Source organism: Ovis canadensis, chromosome 13 (assembly GCF_042477335.2).
Source record: "Ovis canadensis isolate MfBH-ARS-UI-01 breed Bighorn chromosome 13, ARS-UI_OviCan_v2, whole genome shotgun sequence".
Lineage (NCBI taxonomy): Eukaryota > Metazoa > Chordata > Mammalia > Artiodactyla > Bovidae > Ovis > Ovis canadensis.
Window position 1 is genome coordinate 85,128,439 of NC_091257.1, and position 14,556 is coordinate 85,142,994.

The 14,556-nt window shown below is 40.2% G+C and overlaps 1 protein-coding gene and 1 non-coding gene across 4 annotated transcripts in view; both read left to right on the forward strand.

Annotated features, from left to right (window-relative positions):
• Window positions 1-14,556, forward strand: part of TOP1 (DNA topoisomerase I) — an 88,049-nt gene that overhangs the window by 68,303 nt on the left and 5,190 nt on the right. For all 3 annotated transcript variants that reach the window (XM_069548571.1, XM_069548572.1, XM_070289257.1), the window contains 5 exons: window positions 9,750-9,893; window positions 10,951-11,136; window positions 12,120-12,188; window positions 12,706-12,820; window positions 13,773-13,900. In XM_069548571.1, coding sequence (XP_069404672.1) covers window positions 9,750-9,893; window positions 10,951-11,136; window positions 12,120-12,188; window positions 12,706-12,820; window positions 13,773-13,900 — 642 coding nt within the window. The remainder of the gene's footprint in view (window positions 1-9,749; window positions 9,894-10,950; window positions 11,137-12,119; window positions 12,189-12,705; window positions 12,821-13,772; window positions 13,901-14,556) is intronic.
• On the forward strand, window positions 10,365-10,471 carry LOC138417965 (U6 spliceosomal RNA). Its single transcript, XR_011248376.1, has one exon. It is a non-coding gene; the product is annotated as a U6 spliceosomal RNA (small nuclear RNA).

Below are 14,556 nucleotides of genomic sequence, written 5' to 3' on the forward strand. Positions count from 1 at the left end.
GTAAATAAGACAGACACACAGTCCTTGCTTTTACATTGCTTACTGTCAAGTGGTCAGACTAATGAAAAATGTGGTAAATGTATATTGGTTTCTACAGCTAGTTATCTTCCTCTTCCTCACCTTTCTGGGCTCTGAAGAAAGGAATATAATTTCTCTGAATCCAGAAAGAGTTGTAAAATCTGGAGTCTTACATACTTTGTCTTCCTAAGTCTTCATTTGAGTAGATTCCACCAGGACTTAATGGGATAATGTTTGGGAAAGCATATCTTCAACTGTTGTGTACACGTGTGTTACTGTTTATTGATACTGTTATTGAAAAGAGAAAACTGTCTTGGAAGGACTATCAGTTCTTATTAGCCTGCTGGGCATACCCTGCTTGAATGAATCCCTCAGGTATACTGTGGAAATACGAATGTCAACTTAAGAGATGAGTTCCGCAAAAAAAAAAAAAACAAAAAACAGAATTAGTTCTGTATAGACTGACTGTTTATATTCAGGGCACTGAGAGTAAAGCCCCTCTTAATCTTGGTTTATAGTTTATTAAACACTTGTTAATATTTGAAAGCCACAGCTCAAAAGGCCATGTGTCTTTTCAAGACCAGACTGCACATTTTCTAGCTTGTAGTCCTGTGTCCTAATGAAAAATGCCACTGTGCATATGTTCTTCAGTGTAATTGGAAAATGACACTGTTCTTAGTTTAAAGTGAGCATGGAATCAGAAAGAGAACCCCCATGGCAAGTAAAAGTCAAAATCACTTTAAGAAACATGTTATATTCCTGTTCTGAAATACCGCAGAGCTATAGGGTGACCAAGGCAGATGAAAAGTGGTTTTAGCCCTGAAAGAACTTACGGCCTGCTGGGCAAATTGGGTGAGAAAACAGTTGTATTAGAAAGGTAAATGCTAAATGCTAGATAAAGGGAGCAGTTACTCCAGCAGTTAGAGAATAGGAACAACTTTTTAAAGGAAATTTGGTTGCAGTTAGGTCTCAAAAGAGAAGTATTTCAAAGAGCAGTGTGTCGTATGGACGGAGAGGAGGGGTATGAAAAAGGAGTAACAAAAGGAATTATCAAGTGATGGTTGGGTAACATTGTAAATATGCTAAATGTTGCTACTGTTGGGGTGAATTTTATATTATTCACACAGTAAAAAAAAATTATCAAAATGAAGGATGCTGGATTACTGTTAAAAAGTATTTTCATGTAAGTTGACATTTGATTCTTTTAATAACCATACCAGACATGTACTAATGCCACCATTTTACAGATGAATTTAGTCTCTGAGAGGCCAGATTGTGGCCAACCTTAAATGCCACACTAAAGTGACTGGACTGTGTTCTGCATTTGATGGAGAACCATTGACTTGGAACAGAGGAGTGTCTTGATCCGATATGCAGGCATAATGCTAATCACATTAGTGAATGTAAAGTGTTGTCAGTGCTGCAGAGGATACAGGGCACCATTTGAGAGTATACCAGAGCACCTGATCTGGCTTCCAGGGCCTAGGAAATGCCTTTTTAAGGAAGTAATGTTTAAAATGAGACTTGGGTGAGTAGGATTTATCCATGGACTTCCCTGGTGGCTCAGACAGTAAATTGTCTGTCTACAATGCAAGAGACCTGGATTCGATCCCTGGGTTGGGAAAATTCTCTGGAGAAGGAAATGGCAACCCACTCCAGTACTCTGGCCTTGAAAATCCCATGGATGGAGGAGCTTGGTGCAGGCTACTGTCCATGGGGTAGCAAAGAGTTGGGCACTTTTTCTCCAGGATTTATCCATGGAAAGGATAGGGGAATGGGCATTTCAGACAAGTAAAGTAGCCTTTTGAAATCCCTGAAGAAAGAAAGAACTGGTGGTCTCAAGGACTGTAGTTTGAGTAAAATGATCAAGAGAGAGAACGATGAGGAGGGGACTGGAGACAGGGATGCAGGCCAGATCTTAAAACACTTCCTTCAGTTTTTTTTTATATTATCTAAATCCAGTAGGAAGCCACTGCGTTTTAAAGGGGAATGATGCCAGATTTGTGTTTTAGAAACCTGTGATATAATTGATCATTCCAGCTACTGCTCTGTGGAGACTGGATTGGACCCAGGAAGTAGGGAGACCAAGAGGAGGCTGTTGCAGTACGCCAGCCAAGAAGTGGCAGTGACTTAGGATGATGGCAGCAGGGGTCAAGAGAGACGAAAGAAATACACAAGGACTGTCCGCTCTCATAGGCGGGATTCACACTGATTGTAGGAGTCTCTGGGGTTGAGAGCCTTGTTAGATAAGCTGAGTGGAGTTCCCTAAGGGCAGTTCAGTTCAGTCAGTCGCTCAGTCGTGTTCGACTCTTTGCGACCCCATGAATCACAGCATGCCAGGCCTCCCTGTCCATCACTAACTCCCAGAGTTCACCCAAACTCATGTGCATTGAGTAGGTGATGCCATCCAGCCATCTCATCCTCTGTCATCCCCTTCTCCTCCTACCCCCAATCCCTCCCAGCATCAGAATCTTTGCCAATGAATCAACTCTTCACATGAGGTGGCCAAAGTACTGGAGTTTCACCTTCAGCATCAGTCCTTCCAAAGAACACCCAGGGCTGATCTTCAGAATGAACTGGTTGGATCTCCTTGCAGTCCAAGGAACTCTCAAGAGTCTTCTCCAACACCACAGTTCGAAAGCATCAATTCTTCGGCGCTCAGCTTTCTTCACAGTCCAACTCTCACAGCCATACATGACCACTGGAAAAACCATAGCCTTGACTAGACGGACCTTTGTTGGCAAAGTAATGTCTCTGCTTTTGAATATGCTGTCTAGGTTGGTCATGACTTTTCTTCCAAGGAGTAAGCGTCTTTTAATTTCATGGCTGCAGTCACCATCTGCAGTGATTTTGGAGCCCAGAAAAATAGTCTGACACTGTTTCCCCATCTATTTCCCATGAAATGATGGGATCGGATGCCACGATCTTCGTTTTCTGAATGTTGAGCTTTAAGCCAACTTTTTCACTCTACTCTTTCGCTTTCATCAAGAGGCTTTTTAGTTCCTCTTCACTTTCTGCTGTAAAGGTGATGTCATCTGCATATCTGAGGAGAGCCAGCCAATTCATTCAGACAATATCCGGACACCTCTTATCCACTGTAAGGACTTAAGCAGGTTTCTGAGTAATGGTTATGGTAGTAAACCTAGAAAGTCACATAGATGTAGGCCCTGCCTAGAACTTTATACCCAGTGCAGAGTGGCTCACTCCAGCAGCTGGGTTGCGAACCTGAGTCATGAAAAATTGTTAAAGGCTTGGAGAGTGGTACTGTTGAGGGGGAAATAAATGTGATTTCTTAAGCTTTCTGCCTGTCCTCAGTTATCTCCAACTCAGAATAGATCTTCAGAGGTTGAGGTTTTGACAGTGTGTTAAATAGTTTTTTTAAAGTGCATTGCCAGCAGGAGATAAAAGAGTCTCTTTTTAGATAAAAGTGGAAAGATACAAGCAATAAGGATTTTATTTTCAATGATATATTTCCAATATACAAAAACAGATAGAACAATCATTCATATAGCACCCTCCATCTGCCCGTGTCAGACCTTAACATCGTGTCCTATTTTTTCAACTGCTTCATTTCATAAAAAGTATTGTGATAAACATAGCTGAAGCTCACTAGGTAACATTTACTCTTTCCCTGGAGAATACTAAAATGAATTTAATGTTTTCATTCTGGTGTGTATTTTTAGTACATTATGTGTCCATGAACACCATGTAGTATTGTTTTACAAGGTTTGATTTAAAGTTGGATATTTATTGAGATCATTTTGCAACTTATTTCACCACCCTTTGGTTTTGAGAGTTTATTATCTTGATACATATTTCTAATTTACCCATTTTTATTTGTTACATAATATTCTATTATATAAAAAGTCATCTGTTCTCTTGTCAACAAACATTTAATTAGTTTACAGTCATTTCCTAATATAAATAGCTCTGGAATAAACACATTTTCCTTAGGTATATAGATGAAAATTTTCTTTAAAGAGTCTTTATTAGAGATTTCCAAATTGTTCTCTGAAGTACTGGAACCAGTTTACCTTACCACCATCCTCCCGACATTGTGCTCAAGTTTCTCTTTTTTCCATATCTCTGCCATCATTTCTAAAATTTTGCTCTTTAAAAGATGTTTGGGTCTGTGATCCATTAGAATGTATTTTTGTAGATGGTTTGAGGTTGAGATACACTGTATTTTTTCCAAATGCATAACCAGTTGTCCCAGAACAAGTTAATTGTGTTTACCCCTCTCTCATACATCACGTTTCTACATGTATGTCATATTGTTTCTGGGCTCTCTGTCCTGTTGTCTGTTTCTTCATCAGTAGCACACTGTCTGACCTACTGTAGCTTTATGAAGTCTTACTATTGAGTAGGACAAGTTTTCTTTGTCTCATTCTTCAAAATTGTCTTGGCTCTCTGCTTTTTCACATTAATTTTGAGATACGTTTGTCAAGTTCTAATGAAGGCTATTGAGATTTTTTTATAGGATTGCATTGAAATTACAGGTTTTTTTAAAAAATATGTACTTTGTTTATTTGGCTGCACCGGGTCTTAATTGCAGCACGCTGAATCTTTTGTTGAGGCATGTGAACTCTTAGGTGCAACATGCGGGATCTAGTTCCCTCACCAAGGATTGAATCCAGGACCCCCTACATTCTGAGCACAGAGTCTTAGCCAGTGGACCACCAGGGAAGTCCTGAAATTATAGATTAACAGGGGGTAAATATTGAGATTATTCTATTGAATCTTCTCATCCATGAACCTGTTACATGCTTCACCATTAATTTATGTCTTTGAATGTATCCTTCAATATTATGTCCTAATTTTTTCCATAGAGGTTTTACACGTTTAAAATCTTTTCTAAGAGGCCTTATGGTTTCTTATGCTATTGAATTTCAAGTATTTGCTGTTGTTACTACATTTTTGTTCGTTATTACTGGAGTAGTAATGCTGTTGATTTTTTAATATTGATCTTCTATCTAGCAACTTTGCTGAACTCTTATTCTAAAAGTGTCTGTGTCTTTCGGAGTTTCTATATAGACAGTTAAGTGACCTACAAATAGAGACAGAAATTTTTACTCTTCATTTCATATATATATATATATTTTTTTTTTAAGTACAGATATAGTTTTAAATATACTCAGTCTAGACTGTCAATCCTAGGGCTTTATTTATTTTAGAAAACTCTCAGCCATCATTTCTTCCACAGTTTCTAAACCATTCCTTTGCATTTTATTTCTTTATCTTTTTAGGTCTGATCTTCATTTGGGGAGAGTTCCCAAGGACTTACTTCTACTCACTAATTCTCTATTTGATTATATCTAATCTAAAATTTACCCCTCCTGTAATTTGCTTCAATTATATTTTTTCAGGATTTCTAATTATTTTTATTTCAAATTTACTTGATTTCATTTCATTTAAGGCATGTGCTTATTTTATCACTTTTGGAGTCCTTTTTAGTAGATTTTTTTTTCTCTCCTGAAAATCTTTGTTTTTTAAAAATGTTACCTGAAGTGAGTTCATGTACTAATTATTTTTGTTGACAGTTCTTCTAACCCATTTCCTCATATATTTTGGAGTTAGTTTGTAAACCCTATTGACTGGGAAGTAGTTCTTGTTTCTGTACCATTCCCTTTTCTTTCTCTTTGCTCTGTACTTCTCTGCTCACTCCTCTTGTCTCAGAGGGAGTCTAGCCCAGCTCAGCCCAAGTTGACACAGCCCCTGGCTTCAGGTTGCGTAAAAAACAATAAGGCCCCTTTTTGCATGAAGCACTTCCATTGCTGTGTGTTTGGAGGAAAGTGATGATTAAAGCATGAATTCACTGACCTGATCTGACCCAGAGGTCTATAAAGAGTACATTTTTGTCAAAGAGGGTGAAGGGTGGTAATTGGTAGTTTTACTTCACGGAAGACTTTGGGTCCAGTTTTATAGGAGGCTACCATCATGGGGCACACCTTTCTGCTCAGCCTCCTGAGATTTCTCCTAAGATTGTTTGCTTGTTTTTGTATCTATATTTTGTTCATTCATTTCTCCCATGTAATATTGCTAGACCTTTCTACTCCATCTCTGCTCCATCAAGGAATTTAACTCAAGTATGATGTGACTTACGGATTTTTGATAATTGAAAACTTTTGGTTTGTGAAAGGTAAAAAGCACAGCTGAAATGTGTCCTTCTGATGTCTCCTGTCTTTGCCCGTTTTTAGAAACTTGGATTGGTCTACTTGCGGTCATAACCAGGGTTACAGTACTTGCAGTCTCACAGGTCATTGAAAGGATCAAGACTTTTGAGAGTCACAGTAACACATGGTCCAGCTACTGATAAGATTGTCCTGAGCTCATTCACATCTGTGTGTGCTCATCTTGGTTTGTTCTGCTTTTTCTCCCAGGATTTCCATTAAACAGACATCTTCTTGCAAGTGTTTCCATTCCTTTCTTCTTCCACTCTGTACTTGGTACCCATAGAATCTGAAATGGCAGGGGAAATGATAGCTCTCTGGAACCTGTGTTTTCAACAAAACTCTATAATCCCAGATAAACCATGGATATAGAGGTTACAAAAGGATTGCTTATAGTAGGTATTCAACCACTAAGTCCAACCTCTGCCAAGCATTATCTGGTCTTATAACCTGAGGTTCAGCCTTAGTAAAATTAAGGCTCCTCAAACCAGTTTTAACTTTACAAATAAAATACATAATTTTACTTGTAAATGAAGTATAGCAACCTTCAGAATCACTGTTGCTATCACATTGCATTCAGTCATACTAAAATATTCTCAGTGCCAAATACACATCTCTGCTTTTTCTCTTTAGAACCTATAATTCTGGGCTTTCAAAGATGTATGTATCTACAATCTTTTAAATATAACCATCTGGGGATTACAGGCTGGAAGAAAAATGCCTTTATAAAACTTTATAGTCTTGGGAAGCTCTGATTTTGGTGAGTTTTATTAGAAGGAGAAAATAAGACATGCTTATTTTAAAAAATTATGTTCTGAACCTGACTTTTTAGTATACAGTTCTAAATTTTAAAGCATAAAAGAGCTAGAAGCTAGACCATTAAAGCTTCTAGATGATGTCATGGCAGAACATCTTCATGACTTTGGAGTAGATTTCTTGAACACAGAGTAAACAATAAACAGTTGAAACAGTGAACTTCATTTAAAAATTTTTGTTCAACAAAGGACACTACTAAGAAAACAAATACACAGGTAACAGGGAGAAAACATTTGCAACATGTATAGCTGACAAAGGCTTGTATCCTGTATATACAGAGAATTCGTATCATTCAATAATAGAAAAGATAAACATCCTCATAATAAAAGAGCAAAAGTTGGATGCTTTAGAAGACAGAGGAACGGCCAATAACAAAGCACGTGAAAGAGAGCTACTCATCGTCACTATCTGTCAGTGGAATGCAAATTTAAGCCGCAGTAAACTACTGTTTCCAGTTCCAGGTATTTCTGCTGCAAATAAAATGAAAACATATGTCTGCAAAGACTGCACAGCAATGTTCATAATGCTATATTAATGTGAGTCTAAAACTGGAAACATCCCAGGAGTCCATTGTCAGAATAAACACAGTACAGTGTAGTCAGACACATTAGGGGTCACCATGGAATATACCATATATATACATATGAGGGGACTTTCTGGATTGACAGAAATACTCTCTTAACTTCATAGGATGTGGGTTACATGTATTACGGATTGTCAAAACTGATCTAACTGTATACTTAAAAATGTGTAACAAACTTTTTAGAAGATTCAGAGTGAAAGATTGAAAGGAAGTATTAGAAGAAAAAATACTACCTATATCTCAAAAGGATTTGAATCTATAAAGAACTCTGTAAATCAATAAGACCATGATATTTAAGAATGGACATGTATGGAAAGCTGGATAGATTTTATTTTTAAACATGCTATAAATACCTAGGGCCAGTTTATTGTCTTTTGTTTAAATTACTTGTGTTTGGGGTTCAGATTGCCATTCAGTCTCTCAATTCTGTTCAGGGAAGCTGAACACTGCAGGGATAAGCATACTTCCTAGAAGCCAGCCCTCTGCTGTTAGACCTAGTTCAGTTCAGTTCAGCTCAGTCGGGTAGCTTCTCCCATCACTCCCTTCTCTGTGTCCTTATTTGAGAGAATCCTGGATCCGTGTTCTAGGAGCCTAGCCAACCTGTGAAGAAAAGTTGGTCTGGTGGTTATGGCCTGTGAATGACTGACTTGTTAGGTTTGTAAACTTTGCTTCAGTGGTGTGGCTAAGGAATGGGCAAATGAAGACACAGACTCAGGGTTTGGTAGGCCTGTGTGCATCAGAATGATGGGAAAGAGCCTGCTTCTGAACTGGTGACTGTGCTGTTGCAGATGAGCCTTTTGTGTGTGTAAGACGGGTTGTGAGGGAGATTCATTACTGTCTTGAGATTTATTACTTACAAGAGGAAAGCTTCTGTCACACCTTTTTCTTATTTGCCCTCTTCAGTGTCAAAGTAAACTTAGAAGAACCAGAGAGAAATTTCCAGCTTCCCATTGTCAGCATATAGAACTTGGATATTTCTTCTGTATCACTCAACCACTAAATCACCCACCCACAACAACAGGTAGTTAAGGAATCGCTTGTTTTGTAGCCAAACAAGCACACAGCACTATACCACACACAGTTGGGGGGAGAGTGCTGATGACTCATCAGAGTAGCTGGGTAAGCTTTCATTTGTGAATGTTTGGAACTAGAAGTAGCAGACATTTCTTGCTTTGTGTGTCCCACACTCTTGCATGCTCAGAAGGCCAGATGCCTTGACCACAGGTCTTAGGCCTCAGAGACCACCTGTCTGTGTCATAGGTAGAAATCACTGTAGCTCTCCTCGGTTGTGGGCTGGGGGAATTAAGAGCAGGGATTCTTGAGTTCTTAAATTCTATCCCTGTGTCTATGTCATACAGTCTGTTTCTGGCCTTGTAATAATCCCTGGCCATTTTGGATTTCTCCGATTTTCTTTTCTTTTTTTCCCCTTTCCTTTCTCACTTGACATCATCAGTCCTTGCTTGTGACTTTCTCCATTTAACAAGGTCACAGAAATCTTCCCTTGCTGTTGATTAGATTGTCTTTTCACACCCTTTTAAAAACCTTACATTGGCTTTAGAATCAATTTTTAAACCTGCCACCAAAAGCTCTAATGTTAAAAAAAACCCATCTTCACAATAACAGTTTCCCTCAGTCTCATCAAGAATACTTTTAAATGCAGAAGTTAGAAAATGGTGAATAATTGTAGCTGTTCCTGGAAGTCATTGTGTTCCTTAGTAATTATAAGCTGTAATCTTTGGTTCTGCTTCCTTGACAGTTCCATCAAACTGTGAAGGATTGTCTTGAATTTAATGAAGTTCAGTCCTAGCAAAAAACTGCTCTTGGGTCACAGATTCAGCAACAAGACTGTGATGCTGATGTGGGATTAGGGATGTTTATACCCTTTGTATTGACAGAAGTTAATTTGGGAGACATATCGTGGGCTTTCTTAAGAACATAAAACATTTCACAAAATGAAAGCCAGAGGCTTTTTTAGCAATCAGACAGGAACCAGTTTTGCCTGTCAGGGAATGGGACAGTGCACATCGTCACCCAGTAAATGCCTTGCTTCACTGAAGCTCGAGTTCCTTCTCTTTGGTTCAGAGCTCTGAAGTTGCATATTCAGTGTCTGTCTTTATTCCACTATCCCTAAGCAATCCCCCCTTGGGTCTGGGTCTTTGCAGGGTGAGAAAGACTGGCAGAAATATGAGACTGCTCGGAGGCTGAAGAAGTGTGTGGATAAGATCCGGAACCAATATCGGGAAGACTGGAAGTCCAAAGAGATGAAAGTCCGGCAGAGAGCTGTAGCCCTGTACTTCATTGATAAGGTGAGGGCATCTTCCTGTCACACTGCCTACCATGTTCATCTTCATGAAGATGGAGGAGGCATGTGTTTCTCCAGGCCCTGTGCTTTAAGTACTGCTGGAGAGGCAGTGACAGCCCAGTAATCTGTCATCCTGCTCACCCAGTCTCTAGCCTAGTAAGGAAGGTAGAAGTGGCGAGACAGGTGTTCAGTGTCAGACTGACTGCTGCTGTCTCCAGTCTGTCTAATAGAAGGACTTCCATGAGTCTGAATGTGCCAGAAAGACTGACATTTGCAAACTCTTTGACCATGTGCCACCCCCCAAAATATTTTATATCACAACCCAGTATATAAGTATATTTGTGTTTGTGTATAAGTGAAACATATGTCGCACAAAACAGTGCTCAGCCTTTCTATGAGCAGCAGATTCTTACAGGTTTTCCTCTGTTCCTTATTTTTAAAAAGAATGGTTATAATCCTTAAAACTGGTTAAATAGTGCTTGCTTTGGCAGCACACAGAGTAAAATTGGAATGATACAGAGAAGATTAGCATGGCCCCTATGTAAGGATAGCACACAAATTCATGAAAATTAGTGAAATGATCGCCAGTGTATCACAACTACAGTTTGGAAGACAGTGCTTTCGAGATCAGTTTCTCACACTGTTTCAGGAAAATAAGGTTTCATGTTTTCCCTTGGTTTTAGCACGGTTTATGTTTAACACAAGTTCTGAATTAAACATTAAGAAAAATTCAGAGACTAGCTTTTTGAGTCTGATTGCCCACAGTTTAAATATCTTCTTTCCTCCATTCCCATTTGAGAGGACAGAGTAGAGACATGCTTTTTGGGGAAGGTTAATAGCCCTTGATTCTCTCTCCACACTGTATTTGATCAGGGAAGAAGCAACAGTGCAGATTCAGAATTCCTGAGCCTTGCAGACTGATGCCCTGGTCCCAAAGAGACTTGGGATGCTTCTGATTTGGGTCTCCTAGACACTGTATGATACTGAAGTTCTTCATTCGTGCTTATCTTCTCTCCGCACCCCCACCCCCACCCCATCCCCGCAATCTCCTCCCGGGACAGCTTGCTCTGCGAGCAGGCAACGAGAAGGAGGAAGGAGAAACAGCGGACACTGTAGGTTGCTGCTCGCTTCGTGTGGAGCACATCAATCTGCACCCGGAGCTGGATGGTCAGGAGTACGTGGTGGAGTTTGACTTCCTGGGAAAGGACTCAATCAGATACTATAACAAAGTCCCCGTGGAGAAGCGAGTAAGTTCTTGTGGCCTGAGCTCCCTGGCCTGCTTTTGCTTTCATTCCTTGTTTAGTGCTTTTCCTGTGCTCTGTGTTTTGCTGAACACTAGGAAAAATGGTTTGAAAGAGTGAAGAGGTACTGTTTGGTGTCCTGTGTACCTCCTCACCTGTGCTACAGAGCATGCTGCAAAGAGTTGGTCCTCACCACAGCTTGCACATTATGTTTATCCCATTGTGTTGTTTTAATGATATAACCACTCTTTAGTATCCCTTGGTTGTATTGCAAATTTGTCACTTTTGTAGCTTTGCTCAACTTTCCCCCAGCTCCTGATTCAGCAAAAAGGTAGCCCTTGAGTCTCTGGATCCCTCAGCCCAGAGCTGAAGCGGGTGCTGCAGTGCCATGGCCCCCCGATGGGTTGTGCCTGACCCACAGAGTGCAGTACCCCCGCAATCCAGCCCTTCAGCAGTCTGATATTTCATCAGTAACTGGGTTTTGCTGGCTGCAGAAATGTTCCAGATTAAATGAAGCTAAAGAGATCTGACAATTAATGTAATACCTGAGTTTAGGTTGGATTCTATACTGGGGAGGTGAGGAACATCAATGGGTCAACTGACAAAATAGGAATATGAACAAGATTGGATTAAAATGTGTCCGTCTAATTGACAAAGCTGAGAAGTTCTGTGTGTATATAAGAAAATATCTTTGTTCTTAGGAAGTACACTGAAATACTCAAGGGTAAAGGGCATAATTATGTAAGTACCCGGAAATAGCTCTGAACAAATAATTGTACATATACACATATAGATGTAGAAAGGAAATGAGTATACATGTACACTGTACAAATACGAAATGAGGTAAAATACTAATGGTAGGTGAATTTCGGTAAAGGATATGGATTTGGTTTTGTTTTTTGCTTTGTGGGGTTTTTCTTTTTTTGCAAGCTTTGGTGTAATTATTTTCAAAGTAAAGATAATAATTAGGCTCTGCTTATTTCTTTTAGGTTTTTAAGAACTTACAACTATTTATGGAAAACAAACAGCCTGAGGATGACCTTTTCGATAGACTCAATGTAAGTGGACAGAGCCCACTGCGCTGAAGAGGGGCCCAGCCAGAGGCTCCCAAGCCCCTGAAGGAGAGAGTTGCCTGGGAGTGACTGGGGCTTTGCCCTTAGCCTGTCCCAGGGCACCCTGCATGCCCTCCCTTCCTCAGGCACACACAGATCCATGGCCAGAGCCCTGGGATGGGGTGGATGAACCCTGCCTTCTGTCCTCCTCTGGCTTCTGCATAGCCTTGGCTGGAAGCTCAGTCACCACTGCTAGAGACCCAACACCTGTCCCTGAAATCTGACTGAGGAAGATCCTAATAGGGAAGGATACATATGCTTTATTGGTCTGCTTAAGATCAAAGTGTTTCTTAGGGAGGTGGGTACATGCAACTCTGTATTCTGGAATTCTTCTCCCTTTTCCTATCCCACTGGCAGGACAGTTAACTTGTAATTGTATAAATGTCCTAGAGCTTGCCAGGAAGGCCTGGATGGTATGGCTTTTACCTAAATCCCATCCTTTTTGTTGCTTTGTCTCTTCCAGACTGGTATCCTAAATAAACATCTCCAGGATCTCATGGAAGGCTTGACAGCCAAGGTGTTCCGTACATATAATGCCTCCATCACGCTACAGCAGCAGTTAAAGGAACTCACAGCTCGTAAGTACTGCCTGGCCAGACAGGGACCACAGCCTTACTGCTGATGTCCACTATCCTTAGTCGGCTGAGTCCTAGATCTGTTCCACTTTTCCTTAACATTGTGACTGGAGACTTTTCCCCTCCACACCTCGAATAGAGGGCTAAAGCTTATTTAGATGGCTAAACAGATCAGTTCTGTCTCCCCCATTCCTGTTCTTCTAGATTAGCTTCAAGGAATGCTGACAGGGGCTTTCTATCTGCTCTGAAAGTGCCTGTATTTTGTGTATTGTATCTATGTTATATAAGAGCTCACCAAATGAAGATAAAGTGTTGTGATGTTCTATTAAATTGGAGAGAGTAAGGTTGTCATGGTTACTAAAACAGCATAGGAGCAGATCCTTTCCCTGAGGTTTCTTTTTGTCCCCCTTTAAGAGTAGATAGTATTCTCCAAAAAACAGGCTGCTGAAAGCATCACCAAGATCCACAAGCTTTTTTCCTCTGGAGTCTAATTCTAATGAATTTCCATTGTCCTCTAGAAACATGTCAAATGGTATTAGAAAACGGTGTGCAAAAAGTCAGAGGTGGGTATGTTGAGGGTCAGTAGTTTAGGGTGTGGTGAAGAAGGCTACGTGACACAAGTGAAAACATTTCTCAGGTGACACTTTATATTTTCCTTTCTGGAAGATACAGTACCTTGTGGTTTTAAAATGTAAAACTTATGGACCCTTCATTTTACCCACCTCTCTAGGCTATTTGTCCCAGTTCCATGCTGTTTTGGGTGGTTAGATGGGGGAGGTGAGCACTGGGGAAAGCAGGTGATGCTGTCGACTCTCAGATTTTGACCTTGTGCCTTGGGGGAACCTGAATTGATCATCTGAATGAGATGAGGCCCAGTAAACCCTGAGGATGGAGCGCATGTGTGTTCTCTCTTGTTACACAAATTGACTCTTCATCCCCATTTTTCTCTTTTCAGCTGACGAGAATATCCCAGCAAAGATACTGTCTTATAACCGTGCCAACCGAGCTGTTGCAATTCTTTGTAACCATCAGAGGGCTCCACCAAAAACCTTTGAGAAGTCCATGATGAACTTGCAGTCTAAGGTATTTTGGATCTGGATGGTGGGAGGTAGCCAAATCGAAAGAACCATGTCTGCTATGACGATTTACACTCCACCCTCTGGGCTGGGCTGGCAGGTGGACAGTCTTGGGTCTGTTCTGGAAGAAAGGTTCATACTAAAGATATGTGGAAATATGATTGTAGTTAGTCCTGATCGAGATACTGAATATCAGGTATTCATTGTCCAGTGAGTATTCTGAGTTGAAAAGCTAAATTTAATGTAGCCTCTTTGAAATACTGCTAATTATTGTCCTTCTACTTAAGGATAATGGATACAAAGATAGTCTTCACAATTCCTTTCCACTGCCCAGAAATACAACTGTTTCCAAATTAGATTGTTTTAAATTGAAAGGATGATGAAACGATATTTAATTTCCCCTAATCCTAGCACAACTATTTTTATTTTTACACATTCCACATGAATCATATTTTTATATAGCTCATCGTCAAACATCTGTTGAATACTGGCCATGTGCCAGAGCTGCTGCCCTAGAGGGATAGACTGACATGCAAACAACGAGATGCTGTTCCTCTCTCCTTCCTCCAGCTCTGCCTGGTACTGAGCTTTTAAGCTGCAAGGCACTCAGCATGTGATGATGATCATTTTATGTTACCTGTGGGCACATAACTAATCCATTCT